At 34.7% G+C, this 25,088-nt stretch overlaps 1 protein-coding gene across 2 annotated transcripts in view; it reads left to right on the forward strand.

Moving 5' to 3' along the window:
• DARS1 (aspartyl-tRNA synthetase 1) overlaps positions 1 to 24,722 on the forward strand; it is a 65,436-nt gene extending 40,714 nt beyond the window's left edge. The window contains exons 8-16 of one of the 2 annotated variants that reach the window (XM_007452020.1): positions 853 to 964; positions 2,085 to 2,219; positions 4,344 to 4,491; positions 17,681 to 17,827; positions 19,151 to 19,193; positions 20,579 to 20,659; positions 22,057 to 22,168; positions 22,357 to 22,428; positions 24,360 to 24,722. In XM_007452020.1, coding sequence (XP_007452082.1) covers positions 853 to 964; positions 2,085 to 2,219; positions 4,344 to 4,491; positions 17,681 to 17,827; positions 19,151 to 19,193; positions 20,579 to 20,659; positions 22,057 to 22,168; positions 22,357 to 22,428; positions 24,360 to 24,451 — 942 coding nt within the window. In that variant the 3' untranslated portion in view covers positions 24,452 to 24,722. The remainder of the gene's footprint in view (positions 1 to 852; positions 965 to 2,084; positions 2,220 to 4,343; positions 4,492 to 17,680; positions 17,828 to 19,150; positions 19,194 to 20,578; positions 20,660 to 22,056; positions 22,169 to 22,356; positions 22,429 to 24,359) is intronic. The other variant, XM_007452021.1, reaches the window with a different exon arrangement.
• Positions 24,723 to 25,088: the final 366 nt, after the last annotated feature.

Consider the following 25,088-nt stretch of genomic DNA (forward strand, 5'->3'; position numbering starts at 1 on the left):
TACGCTCATGTTTCACCTGCTTATTTGCTTTTTGTCTGCTTTTACCTTTTCCATTTTAATTTATAGTATATAGAAAAGGCTAGCAGTAATCAAGTCCTTTTGGTACTGCCTAAAAACCTCAGGTTTTTCATAATTTTGGCCACAGTACTTAGACATCCTACTGTATTTGCTATTTGTTCACACAAGTTATTGGTTGTGCCTCTAGAATTTGGCCTGAAGAGTATTTTTCTTTGACCCACATTTTTTTTTAATTTAAATTCATTGCCATCATTGAAAAACAGAGGGTTTTCGCATTAAATCTAGATGGCTTTTCTTAAAAAGTTGGAGGTGAACCCATCAATACTGGGCCCATGTAGCAAAATTAGCTAGTACTCTATACTGAGCATTCTGTTCTCTACCGTGCCCTGCACCACCCAGGAAGTACCATTCATTCATTCCATTTGTTATTTGTCTGGCCCTTGTAACCATTCACCTTTTTAACCCCTACTGTGACTTTACATTTTGGGAAGCATTCTATACATAAGTAACTTGAAATCTTTTACACACCTTAGATTATGTCTAAACTACTATCTAATTTAACCCCAAACCAGTTTTTTTAATAGACTCTCAGTTTAGCAAAGTCAAGAGTTGGAGAGGTTGGAAATAAAGGGCAAAATTTGCATTCTCCTTCTATAATATGAAAAATTCCAAGATATATATATCCTTATATTGATTGTCATGTAACCTAACTTTTCTCTCATATAGTGAATTGTTTTCTCTATGAACTTTCCAGGCAGGTGGCCTGATTAGAAAATACTCCATCTCAGTTAATGTGTCAAATTGATTTAATTAGGGTTTTTAATTGTCTTATAGACATCAACTAGTCAGGCAGTCTTCCGTTTCCAGTCTGGCATCTGCCACCTTTTCCGAGAAACTTTAATTAACAAGGGTTTTGTGGAGATCCAGACTCCTAAAATCATCTCAGGTATGCTTTAAGATATTTCTCTTAGTTTTTTAAAATAAATTGCTTTCCCCCAAGTTGATTCATATTAGGTTTTCGTTTTGGTTTTGGTTTTTTAATTTGAGACTCCCAAGTGTCCCTTGAGGTTTATTGCCATGAGACTATTTTGAAGACTATGCTATATAGCAGCAATCACACATCACTAACACCAATAATACTAAATCCCCTTATTTCAGGAGTCATTATGTGATAATGATTATAAAATGAGGCAATAACACACAAAGCAGTATTTTTATTAATGTAAGGTACACCAGAAACTGCTTTCGTTATGTAGGTTTCTTTCTAATTGGTATTGTAGTTGTTTTTTGTATAAACTACATTGTAAAATTACTAAATACTACAGATGGGAAAATCTCATTAATTCTCATTCTTACATGAGAAACTTATATTAATCATTCTTAACCATTTAACCTTTTTAGAGTTACTTAAATAACAAGAAAAATTATGTTATAATTTAATTATAAATTAAAAATTGAACATTGCATTATTGATAATTAGAAAATTATTAAGAATATCATATCTTTTTTCCTTTAAAAAAATTTATTTACAACTCCGGAGTAGCTTTAATAGATTTGAAATTGATGCAGAAAGAGAGCATATATATCCAAAGAAGTAAACTGGAGATATAGCCAAAGAAGTAAGTCTGTCCTAAATATAAACTGTTTAGAATCAGGTATAAGACATATATAGATTATGGTTTCTCTGCAATTCTTTTTTTTTATTGTTGTTTTTTTTGGGGTTTTTTTTGTGTTTTTTTTGTGGTACGCGGGCCTCTCACTGCTTTGGCCTCTCCCATTGAGGAGCACAGGCTCTGGATGCGCAGGCTCAGTGGCCATGGCTCACGGGCCCAGCCGCTCTGCGGCACGTGGGATCTTCCCGGACCGGGGCACGAACCCATGTACCCCACATCGGCAGGCGGACTCTTAACCACCGCGCCACCAGGGAAGCCCCTGCAATTCTTGATTTTCCAGTTTTGTTTTGTTTTGTTTTGTTTTAGTGAAGTACTTGAATCAGAAGTATAAACTTTTTACTGGAAGTTTGCGTTTATAAGCTTACAGTTAATTACAACGTGTTTGCATTTCAGCTGCCAGTGAAGGAGGAGCCAATGTATTTACTGTGTCATATTTTAAAAATAATGCATACCTGGCTCAGTCTCCACAGCTGTACAAGCAAATGTGTATTTGTGCTGATTTTGAGAAGGTTTTCTGTATTGGACCAGGTAAGGTTTTTGGCAGTTTCGGTTTTCTCAAAATTCATTAATTGTACCATAGTAATGGTTTTAGAAACACATTTTACATAAAAACATTTTGAAAGCTTAAATCCTTTTATATGCTGACTACATAAACACTAGACTTTGAGGTAAAAATGACAAGGTGCTTAGGTAGACATTCTAAATAATATATTTTTTTGTCCTTGATAGCTCCTTTACTACTGTTGTAAGTTTATAAATGTGCCACTGTTTATTTCATTACCAATTTTATTGCAAAGCTGTTCTACTGTTACTGTTTATACTGTTCTTAGTATTGATAATATGCTAAAGTCCATTAGAAATTACTACAAATGTCTGATATTTAATAGATTATATTAACATGTTTTTTAAGATATAGTTGTTACAAGTTAAGCATGGACACATAATCATGTGGCAAATTCTTTTTTTAAATTTATTTATTTATTTATTTATTTATTTATTTACTGGCTGCATTGGGTCTTTGTTGCTACCTGAGGGCTTTCTCTAGTTGGGGCAAAAGGGGGCTACTCTTCATTGCAGTGCATGGGCTTCTCATTGCGGTGGCTTCTTTTGTTGTAGAGCACAGGCTGTAGGTGCGTGGGCTTCAGTAGTTGTGGCTCGCGGGCTCTAGAGTGCAGGCTCAGTAGTTGTGGCACACGGGCTTAGTTGCTCCGTGGCATGTGGGACTTTCCCAGACTAGGACTTGAACCCATGTCCCCTGTATTGGCAGGCGGATTCTCAACCACTGCGCCACCAAGGAAGTCCGGCAAACTCTTTTATGAAGCTAATTATAAGCAAAAACTAGCTTTACTTCATTCTTTAAAACTTACCAAATTACTTTATATATGTAAGTTTTTTGATAGCTTAAAAAGTAAATGCCTGCTGATAGAGAAGCTGAGATCATTAAGTTTCTTAATTTTCTGAATTCATTAAACAATTATATGTTGAACACCTGCTGCATATACAGCCTTGCTCTAGGTTCCATGTACATAAAAGAAGAATCAACCAGCACTTCTCAAATGTTAATGTGCACATGAATCACCTGGGGACCTTGTTAAAATGCAGATTCTGACCCATAGGTCTGTGGTGAGGCTTGAGATTCTGCATTTCTCACAAGCTTCCAGGTACTGCTGATGCTGCTGATTTGCAGACAGACCATGCTTTGAGTGACAAGGGAATAAACATTGTCCCTGCTTCCAAGACAGAATGAGACATGCATACATAGAGCACTCACAGGGAGTAATCAAGTGATTTTCACAGCAAAAAATCAGATTGTGCTGTACAATCAGCAGATTGGCGTTAATTATATAGTGTAGATAGTGTAAAAAAAAGGGAGAAGATGGAATTTGCTAGAGTCACCATAAAAGAGAATTCATACTGAAGTAGGTTCTAAGGACAGAGTGGGAGATATAGACAATGGAGATGACATTCTAGTCAGAGGAAGCAGGATGAGTAAAGTGCATGGGAGAAAATAAAAATAAGACTAGTTAATATTAAGAAATGGGAAATACAGGGTAGGACTAAATTATGAAAGCATAAAGGTTTTAGACATTTTGTCATTTTATGTCTTACTACAATAGTCATTTGGGAACCGTTGTAAGTTACTGAGCAAGGATGTGTTATAGGGATATCAGTCTTGCAGTGGTATGAAAAATGGAGCAGAGCTAGAGTTAGGAAGACTGGAAAGGAAGAAAGTGCAGTGAGGATAATAAGAACTGGACTGAGGTAATGGCTGGAGTGTGTATAATGTTACTTCATTTGCACAGATTTCATTTAGCTTGAGTCCAGTTTTAATAAAATTGAGAACTCACTATATTGAATCTATTTTAATTATTGAGAAGGCACTTCAGGATCTTGCATTCCCTTGGGATTTTCACGAGGCTCATTTATTAATTTACATTTGTTACAGCTTTTACTTGACTGTAGGAATTTGTAATGATCTTGCCGTCCATGAGAATGCTGAAACAGATGTCTTATCAAAGATTTTTCCAACCCTATAATGATAATGAAAATAGTGCCATTGGAGTACTAGTAAATAGGATTTGATATTTGAATCCCAATTTCTCCAAAATTTAAAACAACATGTACTATGCATTTCTTTTATTAATGTTACAGTATTCAGAGCTGAAGACTCTAATACCCATAGACATCTAACTGAATTTGTTGGTTTGGATATTGAAATGGCTTTTAATTACCATTACCATGAAGTTGTGGAAGAAATTGCTGACACTTTAGTACAAATATTCAGAGGACTTCAAGAAAGGTAAAAAATATATATTTTATAACCTTAGATGGGTATAATTTTCAAATCAGTTTAAGTTCTTCAAAATAAAGCATTTCTGAAATATGTAAACTAAGTTTTTATTGGGAAGAGGAAAAAAAAGACTTGCCAGTTGGTTGATCAGTTAATTAGTGGAAAAATCCACCCTCGAAATAGTAACTTCTGAATCCTAGTCAATTGGGACTACTGCTAGTTAACCTAATCTTCGTGGAGAAGTTTACCAGATCGTGAATTGTCTAACTATATTTGTTTTTTCCTCTATATTGACATCCTGAATTTCTCAGAAATAGAACATATGTTACTTTTATAGCAGTTTATTATTTGGGAGGTAGTGTGGGGTTCAGAGCTTGGATTCAGCTAGATCCAGGTTGTGGGATCAAATCCCAACTCTGCTATTATCTGTGTGGGCGTTGTGCAAGTTAACTCTGTGCCTCAGTTTCCTCTGCTGTTTTAAGTGATGATAATATTACTACTTAACTCAGAGGTCAAGAGTCCCTTTAGTCTTTCAGTTTCTAATCTTTACTGAACCTGTGTAAATTAAGCCTGTGTCAGGAATGTTAATTCTTAGATCAATTAATATTTACAATGAGTGCTCAGTAGAGATTAGAAACTAGTATACTGAAGGGACTTTCAGCTTATTTGGGCCTGGTGAATTGACACATTTATAGAAAATTATTAGGCATGTTCTGGGTGTTCAGAAAATTGAATTGTGTAAAATGTTCACTTCAGGTACACCCTCTAAACTGGCAGATAGTTTCTTGCTCAAAAGGACATTGAAAGTTGTTTACTTGTGATAATGTTTACAACAGAGAAAATAAGAAAAAAAGATGGAAAGCAAGTTAACTAGGATCAAGAGAGTCTTTTCTTTTCTTTTTGCCATACTTGTGACAGTACTGCAAGTATTAAGTTGGATATAACAGATTTATCTAGCACTTTGATAGCTGACAAAGGACTGTATTTGAAATTTCTATTTGAAGACCACTGATTTAACTATTAGTTGATATTTTTGGATATGCTTCATTAATACTTAAAGAGTTCAAAAATATTTTGAAACTTTTTTATGCCATTGCAAGTCTAATGAGTAATTTCAAGAACATAGAAATTAATCATTGATCTTATAAAAATACTATAGCATAGCACCAGTATTTTCCAGGCATTCTATTCATTGCGTTGTACCTTTGATGAATAGTTAATTGTAGACAGCCTTTTTTTTCCCTAATGACATTTATTGTTTTCTTTCTGATTTTATTAATACAAGCAATACATATTTATTGCAGACAGCTAGAAATAAAAGCATAAAGTAAAGATTAACAGTCACCCATAATCCCACCCCCCAGAGATAACCATCATTAACATTTTGATGCATTTTTTAAAATTGAGGTGTAATTGACCTACATCACTACGTTAGTTCCAGTGCACAACGCATATTTCTGTACATTACAAAATGATCGCCATGATATGTCTAGTTACCATCTGTCACCATACAAAGCTTTTACAATATAATTGACTATATTCCTCATGCTGTAGATTTTATCCCCATGACTTTTTTTTTGGAACTGGAAATTTATTCTTCTTAATTCCCCTTACCTATTCCAGTCATCCCCCAAACCCCCTTCTTCCACTGTGGTCTGCTAGTTCTCTGTGGTGTCTGTTTCTGTTTTGTTATGTTTCTTAATTTCTTTTGTTTTTTAGACTCCCCATATAAATGAAATCATATGGTATTTTTCTTTCTCTGTCTGACTTACTTCGTTTAGCATAATACCCTCTAGGTTCATCCATGTTGTTGCAGATGACAAGATTTCATTCCTTTTATGGCTAAGTAATATTCCACTGTGTATATATACACTACGTCTTCTTTATTCATCTGTCAATGGACACTTAGGTTGCTTCCATATCTTGGCTATTGTAATCATAATGCTGGAATAAACATAGGGGTGTATATATATTTTTGAATTGGTGTTTCTATTTCTTCAGAAAAATATCCAGAATTGGAACTGCTGGATTGTACCTATTTCTAATTTTTTGAGTAACCTCTATACTGTTCTCTATAATGGTTGTATCAATTTACATTCCTACCAACAGTACACAAGGGTTCCCTTTCCTCCACATTCTCACCAAAACTTATTATTGTTGTCTTTTTGATAATAGTCATTCTGACAGGTGTGAGGTGATATCTCATTGCGGTTTCAATTTGTATTTCCCTGATGATTAGCAACATTGAGCATCTTTCCATGTGTCTGTTGCCCATCTGTGTGTCTTCTTTGAAAAAATGTCTACTCAGATGCTCTGCCCATGTTTAAATTGGGTTTTTTGGTTTTTTGATGTTGAGTTGTATGAGTAATTTGTATATTTTGGATATCAACCCCTTATCAGATATATCATTTGCAAATATCTTCTCCCATTCAGTAGGCAGCATTTCCATTTTGTTAATAGTTTCCTTCACTGTGCAAAAGCTTTTTAGTTTAATGTAGTCCCATTTGTTTATTTTTGCTTTTGTTTACCTTGCCTGAGGAGACAGATCCAAAAAAATATTGCTAAGGCCAATGTCATTGAACGTACTGCCTATGTTTCCTTCTAGGACTTTTTTTTTTTTTTGTGGTACGTGGGCCTCTCACCGCTGTGGCCTCTCACGCTGCAGAGCACAGGCTCCAGACGCACAAGCTCAGCGGCCATGGCTCACAGGCCCAGCCACTCTGCGGCATGTGGGATCTTCCCAGACTGGGGCACGAACCCGTGTCCCCTGCATCAGCAGGTGGACTCTAAACCACTGCGCCACCAGGGAAGCCCTCTTCTAGGACTTTTATGGCTTCAGGTCTTACATTTAGGTCTTCAGTGCATTTTGAGTTTATTTTTGTATATGGTATGAAAAACTCCAGTTTGATTCTTTTGACAAGTAGCTATCCAGTTTTCCCACCACCATTTATTGAAGAGGCTGTCTTTTCACCATTGTATATGCTTGCCTCCTTTGTTGTAGATTAATTGACCATATAAGTGTGGGTTAATTTCTGAGCTCTCTGTTGTCTTCCATTGATCTGTGTGTCTGTTTTTGTACCAGTACCATACTGTTTTGATGATGGTAGCTTTGTAGTATAGTTTGAGTCAGGAAGCATGATACCTCCAGCTTTGTTCTTCATTCAAGGTTGTTTTGGCTATTCAGGTCTTTTCTGTTTCCATGCAACTTTTAGAGTTATTTGTTCTAGTTCTGTGGAAAAAATGCCACTTTTATTTTGCTAGGGATCACATTGAATCTGTAGATTGCCTAGAGTAGTATGGTCATTTTAACAGTATTAATTCCTCCAATCCATGAACATGGTATATCTTTCCATTTGTTTGTATCATCTTCACTTTCTCTCATCAGTGTCTTATAGTGTTCTGAGTAAAGGTCTTTTACCTCCTTGGTTAGATTTATTCCTAGATGTTTTAATCTTTGTAATGCAATTGTAAATGGGATTGTTTTCTTAATTCCTCTTTCTGATAGTTAAATATTATTGTATAGAAACACAACAGACTTCTGTGTATTAATTTTGTACCCTGCAACTTTACTGAATTCGTTGGTGAGTTCTAATAGTTTTCTGGAGGCATCTTTAGGATTTCCTATGTATAGTATCATGTCATCTGAACCAGTGAGTTTTACTTCTGTCTTTCCAATTTGGATTCCTTTTATATCTTTTTCTTGTCTGATTGCTGTGGCTAGGACTTCCAATTCTGTGTTGAATTAAAGTGGCAAGAGTGGGCACCTTTATCTTGTTCCTGATCTTGGAGAAAATACTTTTAGCTTTTCACCACTGAATATGATATTAGCTTTGGGCTTGTCATTATGGCCTTATGTTGAGGTATATTCCCTCTCTATGCACTTTGTTGAAAGTTTTTATCATAAATGGATATTGAATTTTGTCACAAGGTTTTCTGTATCTGTTGAGATGATAATATGATTTTTATTCCTCAGTTTGTTGGAGTGGTGTATGACATTGATTGATTTGTGGGTGTTGAACTGTCTTTGCATTCCTGGGATAAATCCCACTTGATCGTGATGTATGATCCTTTTCAGGTATTGTTGGCTTCAGTTAGCTAGTTTTTAAGGATTTTTTCATCTATGTTTATCAGGGATATGGGCGTATGTTTTTCTTTTTTTGTCTGGTTTTGGTGTCAGTGTGATGCTGGCCTTATATAATGAGTTCGGAAGTGTTTCTTCCTCTGGAATTTTTTTTTGAATAGGTTGAGAAATATATGTGTTAATTCTTCTTTAAATGTTTGATAGAATTCACCTGTGAAGCCATCTGGTCTTGGACTTTTGTTTGTTGGGAGTTTTTCTTTATTACTGATTCAATATCATCATAGTCAGTTGGTCCATTCATGTTTTCTGTTTCTTCCTGATTCAGTCTTGGGAGATTTTATAGGAGATTTTATAGGATCTCTAGGAGTTTGTTCATTTCTTCTAGGTTGTTCATTTTATTGGCATATAGCTATTCATAGTAATCTCTTATGATCCTTTGTATTTCTGTGGTGTCGATTGTAACTTCTTTTTCATTTCTGATGATATTGATTTGGGTTCCCTTTTTTTCTTGATGAGTCTGGCTAAAGTTTTATCAATTTTGTCTTTTCAAAGAACCATATCTTAATTTCATTGATCTTTCCTTTTTTTTTTAAGTCTCTAATTCATTTATTTTTCACTCTGATCATTATTACTTTTTTCCATATAGTAACCTTGGGTTTTGCTTGTTTCTAATTTCTTCATGTGTAAGTTTAGCTTGTTTGAGATTTTTCTTATTTCCTGAGGTAGGTTTGTATTGCTATAAACTTCCCTCTTAGAACTACTTTGGCTGCATTCTGTAGATTTTGGATTGATGTGTTTTCATTTTCATTTGTCGCCAGGTATTTTTTTATTTCCTCTTTCATATCTTCTGTAACCCATTGGTTTTTGAGAACCATATTGTTTAGCCTCTTTGTATTAGTGGGTTTTGCAGGTTTTTTTCTTGTAGTTGATTTCTAGTCTCATTGCATGTGGTTGGAAAAAATGCTTGATAGGAATTTAATCTTAAATTTACTGAGACTTGTTTTGTGGCCTACCATGTGATCTATCCTGGAGAATGTTCCATGTGTACTTGAAAATAATGTGCATTCTGCTACTTTTGGATGGAATGTTCTATATATATATATATATATATATATACATACATATATATATACATCTATTATTAAGTCCATTTGGTCTAATGTGTCATTTAAGGCCAGTGTTTCCTTACTGATTTTCTGTCTGGGTGATCTGTCTAGTCATGTAAGTGGGGTGTTAAAGTCCCCTACTGTTTTGTGTTATTGTCAATTTCTCCCTTATGTTTGTTAATACTTTATGTATTTAGGTGCTCCTGTGTTGGATGCATATATATTTATAATTGTTAGATCTTCTTGTTGGATTTATCCCTTTATCATTATGTAGTGTCCTTCTCATTTCCATTTGCATGGAGTACTTTTTTCCATCCCCCCACTTTCAGTCTGAGTGTATCTTTAGATGTGAAGTGAGTCTTGGAAGCAGCATATTGGTGGGTTTTGTTTTTTTTATCCATTCAGCCACTCTGTCTTTTGATTGGAGCATTTAGTCCATTTACATTCAAAGTAATTATTGATAGGTACGTTCTTACTGCCTTTTTGTGACTTGCTTTCAGGTTGTTTTTGTATTTCTATTTTGTTCTTTCTTCTTTTTGCTTTCTTCTTCCCTGTGATTTGATGACTATCTTTAGTGTTAATATGAATTCCTTCCTCTTTTGTGTGTGTGTTATCTGTTATAGATTTTTGGCTTATGGTTACCATGAGGTTTATATATAGCAACCTATGTACATACATTATTATTTTAAGTTGATGATCTCTCAAGTTCAAATGCATTTCAACAACCCTGTGTTTTTACTCTCCTCCCCCACATTTAATGTTTTTGACATCATATTTTATGTCTTTTTATTTTGTGTATTTCTTAACTACTTATTGTGGATATAGATGATTCTACTACTTTTGTCTTTTAACCTTCCTCCTAGCCTTATATGTGGTTGATCTACTACCTTTACCATATATTTGCCTTTACCAATGAGAATTTTTCTTTATAATTTTCCTATTTCTAGTTGTGGCCTTTTGATTGTTTTTGGCTGCTCTGTGCAGCTTGCGGTACCTTACTTCCCTGACCAGGGATTGAACCCGGGCCCCCACAGTGGAAGTGTGGAGTCTTAACCACTGGACCGCCAGAGAATTCCTAGTTGTGGCCTTTCTTTCCACATTTGAGAAGTCCCTTTAACATTTCTTACAAAGCCAGTTTCGTAGTGCTGAACTCTTTAGTTTTTGCTTGTCTGTAAAACACTTTATCTTTCCTTTAAATTTGAATAATTGCCTCCCTTGCCAGATAGAGTATTCTTGATTGTAGGTTTATTAACTTCAATTACTTTAAATATATGGTTTCATTCCCTTCTGGCCTGCAAAGTTTCTGCTGAAAAGTCAGCTGACAGTTTTATAGGAGTTGCTTTGTATGTATCTAGTTACTTTTCCCTTGCTGCTTTTAATATTCTCTATCTTTAATTTTTGCCTAATTACACTGTGACTTGGTGTGGACCTCTTTGGTTTGATCTTATTTGGGACTCTCTGTACTTCATGGACCTGGATATCTGTTTTCTTTCCAAGGTTAGGGAAGTTTTCTGCTATTCTGTCTTCAAATGCATTCTCTGCCACTTTTTCTCCTGAGACCCCTATAATGTGAATGTTAGTCTGCTTGATGTTGTCCCAGAGGTCACTTAAACTGTCCTCATTTTTTTAAATTCTTTCTTTTTTTCTGTTCAACTTGAGTGGTTTAGACTACTTTGTCTTCCAGTTCACTAAATTGTTCCTCTGTATCATCTAATCTACTGTTGATTCCTTCTAGTGTATTTATTTGTTACTATATTCTTCATCTCTGTTTGGTTCTTCTTTATATTTAATAACTCTGTTAAACTTCTCATTGTGTTTATTATCCATTCTTCTCTCAAGTGAATTGAGCATCTTTATGACCATTACCTTGATTTTTTTTTTTTTTTTTTGGTCACACTGCATGGCTTTTGAGATCTTAGCTCCCCAACCAGGGATTGAACCCAGGCCCCTGCAGTCAAAGCACCAAGTCCTAACCATTGGACCACCACCAGGGAATTCCCTACCTTGAACTCTTTATTGGGTAAATTGCTTATCTCCACTTCACTTAGCTCTTCTTCTGGGGTTTTATCTTGTTCCTTTGTTTTGAAAATATTCCAGTGTCACCTTATTTTGCCTGATTCTCTGTTTTTATTTCTGTGTATTAGGTAGGTCGATTATGTTTCCTGATCTTGGAGAAGTGGCCCTATGTAGGAGACATCGTATAGAGCCCAGCAACACACTCACCTCTGTTCACCAGAGCAATATGCTCTAGGGGGTGCCTGTGGTATGAGCTGTGTAGGCCCTTCTGTTATGGCAGGGCTGACTTCTGTGGGCATGCTGGTAGGCCCAGTTGGTTGCCAAGCGCTGCCTAGTGCAGAGCCTGCTGGTTACTGGTGGGCAGCACAGGTCCCAGGACTGGTGCTGGCCCACTATTTGGCAGGGTCCAATCCTGGGCCCTCTTGTGGGCAGGGCCAGATCCTAGGGTGGCTGGGGGCTTGGGAGGAAAGGTGTCTACAGCTACTACTGGCCTGCTGGTAGATGGGGCTTTATCCTTGTGTGATTGGCTGCTTGGCCTGGGGCTTCACAGGACTAGTGCTGACTGGCTGGTGGCCGGGCCTGGTCCATGCGCTAACAGGCTAGAGGGAGGATTCCAAAATGGCTCTTGCCAGCACCAGTGTCCTCACCATAGAATGAGCTCCCAAAAAAGGCTGCTGCTAACATCTGTGTCCCCAGGGTGAGTCCCAGTTTGCCTTCTGCTTGTTTAGGAGGCTCTCCAAGATCAGCAAGTGGGTCTGACCCTGTCTTCTTTCAGATTACCACTTTTGCCCCAGGTCTCAGAGCATGTGAGATTTTACATGCACCCTTTAAGTGGATTTTCTGTTTCCTGTGGGACTTCAGTTCTCCCAAATGCAAGCCCCACTGGCCTTCAAAGCCAGACATTCTAGCGGGCTTGTCTTCCTGGTGCAGGATCCCCAGCCTGGGGAACCTGATATAGGACTCAGACCTCTCACTCCTTGGGGGGATTTTCTGCAGTTGTGATTATCCTCCCATTTGTTGGTTGCCTACGTTGGGGGTATGGTTGTTGACTATGCCACATCTCTGCCCTTCCTACCCGTCTCTTTGTGGTTCCTTCTTTATATCTTTGGTTGTAGAAGATCTCTTCTGCTAGTCTTCTGGTTGTTCTCATCGATAGTTGTTCTGTAAATAGTTATTTTGGTGTGCCCATGGGAGGAGGTGAATTCAAGGTCTTCCTACTCTACGATCTTCGCCAGTCCTCCCAGCCTTTTCTTTTAACCTTTGTTCTCTGAAACATTTCAGTAGAGTTTATTTTAAGCAACTTTTCATTCAGATAGTCAACAGAACGACAGATGTTTCCCTATAAAACAAAATATCTTTTGAAACTATAATGAAGGAATAGAGCTTTTCTCATTTTCTTTTTACATTTATAATTCAAGGAGGTTTGTGAAACTCATTTATTTTAGGTATTGACATCTTCGCTACTTAATATTGGAATATGAAATTTCCACTTTGGTTTTTGTAACAGCAGACCAAGCATGAATTGGGCCCTTGGGATTAAAATCAAATCTCTGCTTACAAATTAGAGATTCAGACACCATTATCACTGGGCTTTCTCAGTAGACTTAACATGGCAACTTGGAAATAAAAGTCTTCTTTCTGTCTTCTATATAGCATTTAGGAATTTTAAGTTTCTATGTCAGTTGTAAACTGGGTTTTCTGGCTTTTGTCCTATCCCTCTCCTGTTTATCATTAGTACTTATCTCTCACAGGAGAATATACAAATGTATTTTAACATATCATTGACTCGGGGATTTTTGCAGAAACGAACGCCTGTGGCCAGCAATTTGTTATTTAAGTGAATATTGAAACACCCACATTTGAGTAAATATCAACTTTTTTTGCACTTAATGTATTTTTTTAATAAATTTATTTATTTGTTTATTTTTGGCTGAGTTGGGTCTTTGTTGCTGTGTGCGGGCTTCCTCTAGTTGCAGCAAGCGGGGGCCACTCTTCGTTGCGGTGCACAGGCTTCTCACTGCGGTGGCTTCTCTTGTTGCGGAGCATGGGCTCTAGGCGTGCGGGCTTCAGTAGCTGTGGCTTGCAGGCTCAGTAGTTGTGGCACATGGGCTTAGTTGCTCCACAGCATGTGGGATCTTCCCAGACCAAGGCTCAAACCTGTGTCCCCTGCATTGGTAGGCAGATTCTTAACCACTCTGCCACCAGGGAAGCCCTGCACTTAATGTATTTATTGGAAACTTAATGTATTTATTTGAAACTTAATGTATTTATTGGAAACTGTATTTATTTATTTATTTGTACATGTCTTACTAAAGCATTCTAATATTTCATTAGAGTGTGATAGGCAGTATAGCAGTCAACTCTATGCAGGGGAACAGAACATCTATTACAAATATACTGTGTTTCACTGCACTTTCCCCTGGAAGAGCAGGCTCTACACTTTCTGGCAGCATGTTTTTTTTTAGTCCTGTGGGTATTATTTCCTCTAGAATATGTGCTTTTACCTGATAGTCAACAAGGTGGATCTTTGTGGGGGGCTCTTTTAGAAATGCCACAAGAAAGACCAGGTGCAGGACTACCACTACATTCACTAGAATGGTCACTTACCCATTCTCTAGCTACTGCTAACAAAAATTGCTTGTAAGTCATTTTATTCTGTGCATTAATGCTACAGTTAATTTTAAATGCATTGAGTAAACCACAATTACTCAAATAGAAACCCACTTTCTTATACCATTTTTGAGTTTTCCAGAGGATATTGAAGTTTGCCAGATACTGACCGGATTGATCAACTCCTTTTTTTTTTTTTTTTTTTGCGGTACGCGGGCCTCTCACTGTTGTGGCCTCTCCCGCTGCGGAGCACAGGCTCCGGAAGCGCAGGCTCAGAGGCCATGGCTCACGGGCCCAGCCGCTTCGCGGCATGTAGGATCCTCCCAGACCAGGGCACGAACCCGTGTCCCCTGCATCAGCAGGCAGACTCTCAACCACTGCGCCATCCAGGGAAGCCCGATCAACTCCTTTAATATATTTATTATACTCTAATATTCAGATGGGCTTAGTTATGTGGTGGCCAGTCCTCCTGTCTTCCTTTCCTGTAGATGCTCTGGAGGCATCATGAATAGTTGTCACTGTGTGGACTAGCCTCTTGTCTTTCCGTAAGAAGAATCACTTCTCCCGTCTGTAAGAATGTCATTTCTCCCCCTGTAGATTTTTAGATTTCTCCTTTAATTGGTTTGGTAGACCATGATTCTCTCTTATTATCCCACAAACTCTGGTTTTATATTTCAACAATATTTCAGATGTGGACACACTGTTTTAATAATTGTCTTGGTAAAATAAATATGGTGCCATGAACCAAGGTGATTGTAGGACTGATAATAGTTTCTTGCAGTTTCTTTCCTTCACCCATGTAAATTGCAAGGTTGCATATATATCCAGTTTCACTTTTGCTAACCATCCTGACCAAAGTTCCATATTTTGTAAGTTTTCCGTGATTATAGGTTTTGAATCTGAGTCATCCTATCCACTTTATCATTGCCTCCTCAAGTGATAGCTTTTGTTTGGGTATATAGATCAATTGAAATTTTGGTAGAAAATAATCCAAAAAAGTTTTAACTTTTGAAATTCTGTCTTCAGGAAGTAGAGTTTCCGAGTTATTGTTAAAGTGAAGAAATGTCATTATTTGTTCGAACCTTCTTCTTGTCATAATCTTTGAAAAGATAGGTGTTTCAAGTAAGGGATCAGTCAACCAATATTCTTTCCAGTGTGACTTTCTTATTTGTCCCATCAAAATTATTAATCCAAGAAACTTCATCTTGTCACTATTGGTTACATCTGTCCATTTTAAAGCCTTATCATACTTTTTATATTTTTCATTCTGTGTACAATACAAGTTTGTTTGAGAAGCAACCAGCTTGGAAAAGTTGTTACCAAAAATTAATTCTGTTATTTCACTAACACTTTGTGGGTTGTTACATTAATAGTTACATCTAACACATCTGTAAGATGTTATAATTTTCGTGAAATGTTGTCTTCAATCCACTCTTCTGTAGAAGCAAAGGAACATTCTCTAGCACCTTGAGTTTCATTTTCACTTTCCTTATCAGAATCAATCACTAAGGTTTTTTGTCTTTTTTTTGGTCTGATATTCACATTGTCTAAATCAGAACTACATTCTGAAGAACTGTCGTCTTCTGAGACACTAGTATATATGTCGCTCGGACAGTCAGAAAAAGTATCCGCATAAAATTCACTGAAAAATTCTTCTTCACTCAAAATTTCGTGTTGTATCATTTTTGAAAATTTTATGGTAATAAACTTGCATTTATAATATACACAAGGTTGGAACAAAAACCTAATGGAGCAAAATGTGAATGATAATGACAATCATAAGCTGTCCTTGATCAATTTTAAGCTCTAACAACTTCGCACAGTGATGTTAATTGTATCACTCTCTAAAAATGTATTGATAGGTTGACATTCAGGTAACAAAAGACGTATTAATGACATTCGGGTAACAGAAGACGTATTAATACATCTCCGGTCAATAATGTGTTAAAATATTGATATTCATATTTTTGTATTACCATTGATTAACATGAATAGGGGTTAATATCCAAAGCAAAGCAATTTAAAAATTAATTATTGGGGTCATCTTAACCCTACTTATATCAAGATTTGAATAACTCAATGGCTAAAGTTTATTACTTCCATTAAAACTTTAAGACTAATCAGGAAGTAGTAGTGTTTTTATTTCTACTCTTTTCATAGAATATAAACGTACTTTTTTCAATTCTGTTAATCATGGAAAATTCTAAATCTCTTACAAAAGTAGATAGACTAGCCTAATGAAACCCCATATACTCATCACCCAATTCAACCATTGTCAATCCATGGCCAATTTTGTTTTACCCATTTCCCCCCTGCCCTCTTATTATGAAGCAAACCTCAGTTATCATTTCATCCATAAATACTTTAGTAAAAATATACCTTTTTAATCTTAGCATCTTCCACAGCAGCAGTTTAGTACAGTAAACATTTGTCTTGTGCCTCCTGTTTAGAAGGTAGACAATAAAACATATAGTGATTATTAAAATGAGAAAGAAATAGGCACTCTCCTAAACAAACTTATGGTATAATGGGAATGGGGGAAGATAAGTGTTCATTAATTTGGTCTTCCTTGATGATAACAAGTGTTATTAAAGTATTAAAAAGTCAGATTTTTTAATGCCTCATAAAATGGGCATTTTATGTTTCTAACAATGTGAGCTGATATGAATTATAAAAGTTTTTTATCCTTTAATGCCACTGTGATGACAAATGAGATTGAGAAATGGTGTTAAATATTTTTTAAGTATTTAAATTTCCTTATTTAACTTAATTTCTTGATAACAGTTTTTTTCTGGTGCATACACTGTTTCAAAGAATGATTTTATGTGACATAAACAGATATTCAATACCTACCAGATATTTTTTCTTAGCTGCCGTTTCTACTACTGAAGAGCCTAAAAGTCCCTGAGGCAATTTCTATACTGAGGCTGATTTTATATGAAAGAGCTTTGCTCTAAAAGCATTTCCTTTTGAGTTGTCTCTGAATTCAAAATTGTTATCAGTGGAACCATGGAACTAATAGTATGTAGGCTCTTGGGTCCATGTCAACTGCCTGCTTCAGTACAGGCTCCCGGGACAGCTAGGAGATCTGTGGCAATGAGCAGGTTCATCTGGAAAGGGCATGTTTCTACCCCAGAGCCTGTTCAAGTTGTCCTTTCCTTATCACTGCACATATAATAACTCCAATGAAATGTTAAAAATGTTGCTCCTTTGTTTAAGAAAAAAATGTGTATCAAGTGTGTGGAAGAAAAAAAGCTGTATGTTCCTTATTTCACCAGTATTGGTTAAAAATTTTTTTTATATTTATGTATTGCCACAGTGACCTCATGTGGGAAAAACATTTATTTCACACATTTTTATTAACTCTTAATCATTGTACAAATAGGTTTCAAACTGAAATTCAGACGGTGAATAAACAGTTCCCATGTGAGCCATTCAAATTTTTGGAGCCAACTTTAAGACTAGAGTATTGTGAAGCATTAGCTATGCTTAGGGAAGCCGGAATTGAAATGGGAGATGAAGAAGATCTAAGGTTTGTTTGTCTTTGTGATTTTTAAAACTTTAGTAATTAGATTTAAGATACAAAAGAATAAATATATTGATGAATGATGGTTTTTTCACCCAGTTGATAAACTTCAATTTTATTAATTTTGGTATATAGTATGATGCTTGTTTTGTTCAATGTGTGATCTGAAATAAAATGTTATGTTTAATGTGATTTGCCTAAGCTTCAGTATTTTTGTTTATAAACACCATTTTTGTGCATTTTTCCCCCTGCTTCATATTTGTAATGCTTTAAAGAAAATATAGGGCCTTTTGCCTGTGATTTTATCATCTAATATGTGAACTCTCTTTCTAAATCAGTGGTGTTAGAGGGTATAGACAACAGCCTAAATCTGTCCCCATACAGGATTAGGGTATGAAACTTTTAAAGATCTCTAAAAGTTATACAAGTCACTGATCTTTGATATAACTGTATTATATTATCTAAATTCAGATGAAACAATTTATAATTTTGAAATTAATTATATAGTTTAATAAAGATTAGAGATTTCTGTCTACTTATGTTTTATTCAAGGGTTCTTAAGTTAAAATATTTAAGCCAACACAATAATTCATATCAATATAGGAAGGAAGAGAGGGTTATTATTTGTTTTATGGTTTTTTTAAAAACATATTTCACCCAAAACCCTTCATTTACCTTTATTTGTTTAACAAATATATATGTGTTTGTGTATACACATATGTATATATATTGTTTTAATCATCCTGTACATTGCTAGATGACATTTTAAGGAAAACCATGAATTCTATAATTACTTTAAGTTGTATAATATTTTTGTAAATATTTTGGAAATTTTTCTTAAATAGGATAGAACTTAAAGTAGCAAAGTCCTGGCTATAGAAATGTAATTGGTTTATATATATACACTGTTACATTTTACTTGGGAATACTGATTTTTGTTTTATAAATCTTTGATAAAGAGTAAGAAAGGAGAGACCATTTTGAGGTAGAACCATTTAATGGCAAGAGAAGCCCATGTTGGTATAGTAAACTTTCATTATCTGTAATTGAAGGAAACGACTTCATCCATGCTATTTGTGAATCAGTGAATTGCTAAATTCTATTTATTTAAATATTATTGAGCAGCACCTACTAACTGTACCAGGTGCACTCATAACTGGTTTCCAGTAGTAGTTGCCTTTTTAAAAAGGAGCAGAATAGACAACTATGTATTTTGGCTAAATTTTTTATCCTTTGAGAACTTCAAATAGAAGAGGTTCCTTATTAACTTAAAACTCTTTTAAGTTGCTGTTTGATCTTCAAACATCTGATTTCCTGTTTCTTTTTCAGTACACCAAATGAAAAACTGTTGGGTCGTTTGGTAAAGGAAAAGGTAACAACTCTTGTACATGCTGGATTTCTTTTTATAAATTTGAAACATACCCTGGAACTAGAGAATGGTTGCAAGGGGGGCTAATCTTCTTAGAATGGTAATATTCCAGAATAAATAAAAACCAAGGGGGATAATATATTTTTTTTAATTCTTAGAAAAATAAAAAGTACTCAGACAGGCTTTGCCCAAATGGTATGATTAGCTCAGTATTTGATTTTTGTATAAGTTGTACTGAGGTACCACTAAAAGTGATGTCTAGGTCTGATTGTCAGATTAAAGAGGACCTCAAGATGATTTTAAATTATTTAGAAATGGTCTTCCCTGACTACCCTTGCTAATTCATGGGACTAGAGGGTGAATGAATTTCCTTTATGCCTCTTACATGAAAGCTACTTTCCTATCTCATTTTCTAAAATTCCAAAGAAGAGAAAAGCTAAACTTCGTGTGATCTTTAAAGAAATTAAGAAAATTGTGTAATTGAATAAAAACAGTCCTTGAGCTCCTCCTGCTGGTTGCACTCAAAACTGTTCAACTGACTGGGGAACTAGCCTGTTAGTGAAACTGCATAGTACTGAGTTTATACCTTTAAAATGATGTTTCAGTAGGGCCATTTCTAATTTGTCAGTTCTGTTGACATTCCCTCTGTGCTCCAGTTTTAGGAAAAATGTTTAACATCAAAACAGTTGAAACGTGACTGGTTTCTTTTTAACTAAATGTAGGTCACATATTCTTTCTAACAAAAGTATCATAATTTCATGTTAATGTTATTTATTTCAATTGTAGTTTTCATCTAAGAAAACTACCAGATTAGTATCTAAAATAATTATATATCTAAATGAAAATTTAAATTATTGAGGGGAATAATCAAGTTTTTTTTAAGATGAATATAGTAAAAGACATCAGTTTTTCCTAAAATAATTTATAGATTTAATGTAGTTTTTGTAAAATCCAATGAGATTTGGGATAATTTAACAAAAATAGTTATAAAATGCATCTGAAAAACTAAATGAGCTAGAATTGCAATGCAAAAAAATGAAAATCAAAGAAGTTTATCACAGCATAATTTTCAGTGGAGGAGAAATTGTAAGGATATTACATGTCCAAAAAAAGAAAACGAAAAATGCATATTTGAACTATGATCGAATAGTCAACAACTCCTAAAAATACTTGTATATTGGAAGAATTTATAACATCATGGCAAAATACTGTAGGATACAGGTGTTACTTGAAAGAAGCAGAATAATTATTGTATATAGAGTGTAATTACAGTAATTTTGAAGAACAAAACTTATGTATAAAAAAAGACAGTTTGAAATGGTAGCCTTCTTTTTACTTTCATTAAACTTCTTAAAAATCTGTTTTAATCATATTTATTATTTTTATAGTATGATACAGATTTTTATATTCTTGATAAATATCCATTGGCTGTGAGACCTTTCTATACCATGCCTGACCCAAGAAATCCTGTAAGTAATTTGATTTTAAATAACTTGTTTGGGGGAAGAGGGAAAACTTTATTGTCACTGTGTCAAGTTGTACAATGGGAATAATGGTTTTCATTAGTAACTTGCAGTTTTGATGGACACGTTTTTATACGTATTGCTACTAGTTTCTGTCAGTCAGGTCAAAATGATACTGTGAAATTTGAATATTCTAGCAAATTAGTCCCCAGAACCTGTGTTAAAAATAATTTTCATGTGTTTCTTTTTTTAATTTTTTTTTTTGTGTGTGTGGGGGGCTGTGTTGGGTGTTCTTTGCTGTGTGCGGGCTTTTCTCTAGTTGTAGCGAGCAGGGGTTACTCTTTGTGGCGCCGCGTGGGCTTCTCATTGTGGTGGCTTCTCTTGTTGCGGAACACGGGCTCTAGGAGCACGGGCTTCAGTAGTTGTGGCACAGGTGCTCAGTAGTTGTGGCACACAGGCTTAGTTGCTCCGCGGCATGTGGGATATTCCCGGACCAGGGCTCGAACCCATGTCCCCTGCATTGGCAAGCGGATTCTTAACCACGGCGCCACCAGGGAAGTTCCTCATGTCATTTTTAAAGATATATGAGGAAGTAACACTATATAAACAACAAATAGTATTAATAGATTTGAAGACTTTACCAAATCATTTTATTATTTACCTTGAACTAAGAATTCATATTCTATCCTGGTAGTTAATCTAAATAATATCTTGTGGCTTTTCATTGTTTTTCCTCTGCACTGGTTCCCCAACTTTAGTGGGCATCAGAATCACTTGGAGGGCTTTTAAACCACAGATTGGTGGGCCCCATCACCAGACTTTCTGATTAGTTGGTCTGGGGTGGGGCTTGATAATTGGTATTTCTGATAAGGTAATACTGAAGCTACCAGTCCAGGAATCACACTTTGAGAACCATTGGTTTATTGAAAGACAAGGAAAGAAGATAAAACCTGATAAGGAATAGTTTGAGCTATGGTAAATTGATGTTCAATTTACTTTCCTTAAAATAATGGCATTTTAAAAGTTAAAAAGACTGACACCTGTTGATAATTTGAAGTTCCAAAAGTGATCTTAAAATCATATCACACTTAAATTTCAGATGATAAAGTGAAATAAGAATCAGCACTACTTCTTAAAAGAAGATATAATGTTCTGATTTGCTGTTGGAAGGTGTGGGAGAAGGGGAACATAAAATCTGAGAGAGGCAAGGAAGAACTTATTATTCAACCCTCACTAGTTTAATCCTGTTTTAGAGAAACAAATCATGTTTATTGGAGCAGGTTCCATCATTAATTGTAGGAAAAAATGGACTTGCTCTTCATGCAACAAAGGGTGTTTTCCCACATATGTGTGATAGGGTGATAGCCACTTGAGTGGTATTTTTTTGTTTGTTTTTCCTGCAGAAACTGTCCAACTCTTATGATATGTTCATGAGAGGAGAAGAAATACTGTCAGGAGCTCAAAGAATACATGATCCTCAGCTGCTAACAGAGAGAGCCTTACATCATGGAATTGGTAAACAACTTAAATATATTGAGGAGGACCATGTATATTCTGAAAACAATAAATTTTAAAATCCTTTAAAGACTTTTCAGAAACAGTCATTTGTTTTAATCTTTATTGTACAGTAATTGCTTTTGCAATTTTTTTAAGCTAAATAAGATGATAAATTATGTGGGGTTTTTTTTATGTTTGTTTTGTAGATTTGGAGAAAATTAAGGCATACATTGATTCCTTCCGCTTTGGAGCCCCTCCTCATGCTGGTGGAGGCATTGGTAATATTTCTTTGTATTATGACAATATTTCCAACCCAGATTTCATTTGTCAAAGTGTTTCTTCAGCATTAGACTCCAAAAAGTAAATTCTGTATATTGTTATTACTTACAAATAAGTTCATAAGTGCTAAGTGTAATACAAATTTGAATTATAAGAATTTTTTTAAGTGAGTTACGACTAAATGAAAATTTGATTTTGAGTATCCTGTTTTCTTTCTGTACCCATGAGTTCATTCAGGTTAGCCCAGATTAAAGCTCTCCCTCAGGTTAGATCAGACTGCTGCTAAATGTTTTTGTTGAAATGTAACGTTTCATTGGCTTTTAGAACCACTTCTAGAGTATATGTAAGATGCTGCTTTGTGATTGAAAATGAGTAAATATTTAACTTACTTAACTTTTGGATGTCCGTATCAAAAACTCTTAAGTTTTCTGTTGTTTGTTTTGGGGTTTTTGGTAAACAGGTAATATACTTACAAAAATTTCAAATTCAAAGCATATAGAAGAGTGTACATTCACCTCCCTACAGAAAACTATTGTTTCTAGTTTCCTCTTTGCCTTTGCAAAGATAATCTTCAATATGCAAAGCTACATGCACTTTTTAAAATACATTTTTTATACAAATTGTAGTATACTATATAAACCATTCAATACCTTGCATTTTTCACTTACTATATTTTGTAAGTTGTTCCTTATCAATACTTGAGCTTCTTCATTCATTTTTAATCACTACATAGAATCCATTGAAAGGGTGCATGGTAATCTTGTTAACCAGCTTCCTATTGATAGACAAGTAGGGTATTACCAGCCTTTTGTTATTACAAACAATGCTACATTGAATATATACATAGTTTAAATTTCAATGGGAAATTTATGGCTATTTTCTCTTAGAATATTGAGTGATGTGCATTTTGCATGATATTTTACAAACTTTTGTAACTGACTATGTAAATTTTCATCGTGCTTGTGAAGAAAGACACTTGAATGGTTATCAAAATACTACCTATTTTTGTTAATTAATATTTGAGTGGAAAATGGGATATGGTGATTTCTTTTTTTTTCATTAGTGTTAGGTTACTATAATACAAGGTTCAAATTTACGTCTGCAGATGTTTTTGAGTAAGGAATAGAAATAAAAATATTAATTCTTTTATTTATATTACTTTTAGATGTTTAATGTATTAAACTTAAAAGTTGTTGATATATAAAAAGTATTCTTTGACCTTGCCTTCTTTGTGGGATGTATTAGTTTGCTACAATTCAGTGAACTAGATATATCATATTGCACACAAAAAGTTTCATTTGCTAGTTTTGCTGTGTTTCTTAGGTGATACTTGTTCTTAATTCTTGTCAGTAATATAGTATTTAAGTCACATGTCAAAATCAGACTCTTCTACATTCAAAACATTTAGTACAATAATGTATTATAGAGTCTTTTATGCTAGGAACCATCATGTTTCATGTGTATTGAATTATAATAAATTTCTGGTAACTTCCATTAAATCAAATTTCTGTGAACCAGTTTATGACTTTCGTCTTACACTGATGGCCTGGACTACATAATTAAAATCTGGCCTCATTTGAAAACATAATAATAGGCTTATAAAATATTTTTTGTTTGTTTAAAATATATATATATTCTTTGTTTGTTTAGATGATAAATTTTGGATATTTACATAGATTTTTGTAGTTCACATTTCACAGACTCCATACAGCTTAAGAATATCTCATTTAGTTCTTCCCACATACAGCATCATCTGTTTCTGAATCAAACCCAAAATATTCCATTTTAAACTCAAAATAATAGAAGTCATTTTTCTTCCTAACAAGGAAAAGCATTTTGTTGATCAGTGATATTATTTTGGTAGTTTTCAATAGGTAAGACCCTGGGAGATTTTCAGAAAATGAATTAATGATTATTTTGTTTTTTCCAGGGTTGGAACGAGTGACTATGCTGTTTTTGGGCTTGCACAATGTTCGTCAGACCTCAATGTTTCCCCGTGATCCCAAACGACTTACTCCTTAAGGAAACTGTTGCTTTTTATTCTTTCCAGTACCTGCTATTAATCAGGCTGTACCTTAGGTACTTAAAATATGCAATAAAATAAATGTCTTATCCAAAGTGCCACAATTACCTTTGGACTAATTCAGTATAGGTTACTTTAAAAGAGAAGATTTTTATAACTTTGGACATGCTTCAGTAGGAAATGGTTGAACATTTTAATGAAAAATTCATATTGTTATGTTAAACGTTCATATATTACATTACTACAATAAATGTTAACAGCAATTTTAAAGTTAATATTGTGTAAATTTTCTTTTCTATATTTCAGTAGCTACAATATTAATGTCTTACATTTTCAGTATTTGGTCTTATTTTTTTAAATTCTGACGTTGAGGTAAGAACAATTTTAGGGGAGTATCTGAGATTTTAATGAATGTATAATTGGCATATCATGGAATTAGGCAGAAAATATCAATTCTTAAAAATTGTGCTTAGAAATCATGTAAAGCAGGTGAGAATACTGGTTAGAAAATATACAGTATAATATATTGTTAAATAATCTAAACCTGAATTTCAATAAAATTTTAAAGCTAATTATAGTTGTTTCTGTGTAACTTCATGGCAATGTGATTTTATAACTGGTTCTTGGCATTTATAA

The sequence above is a fragment of the Lipotes vexillifer genome, unplaced genomic scaffold (assembly GCF_000442215.2).
Source record: "Lipotes vexillifer unplaced genomic scaffold, Lipotes_vexillifer_v1.1 scaffold105, whole genome shotgun sequence".
Taxonomy (NCBI): domain Eukaryota; kingdom Metazoa; phylum Chordata; class Mammalia; order Artiodactyla; family Lipotidae; genus Lipotes; species Lipotes vexillifer.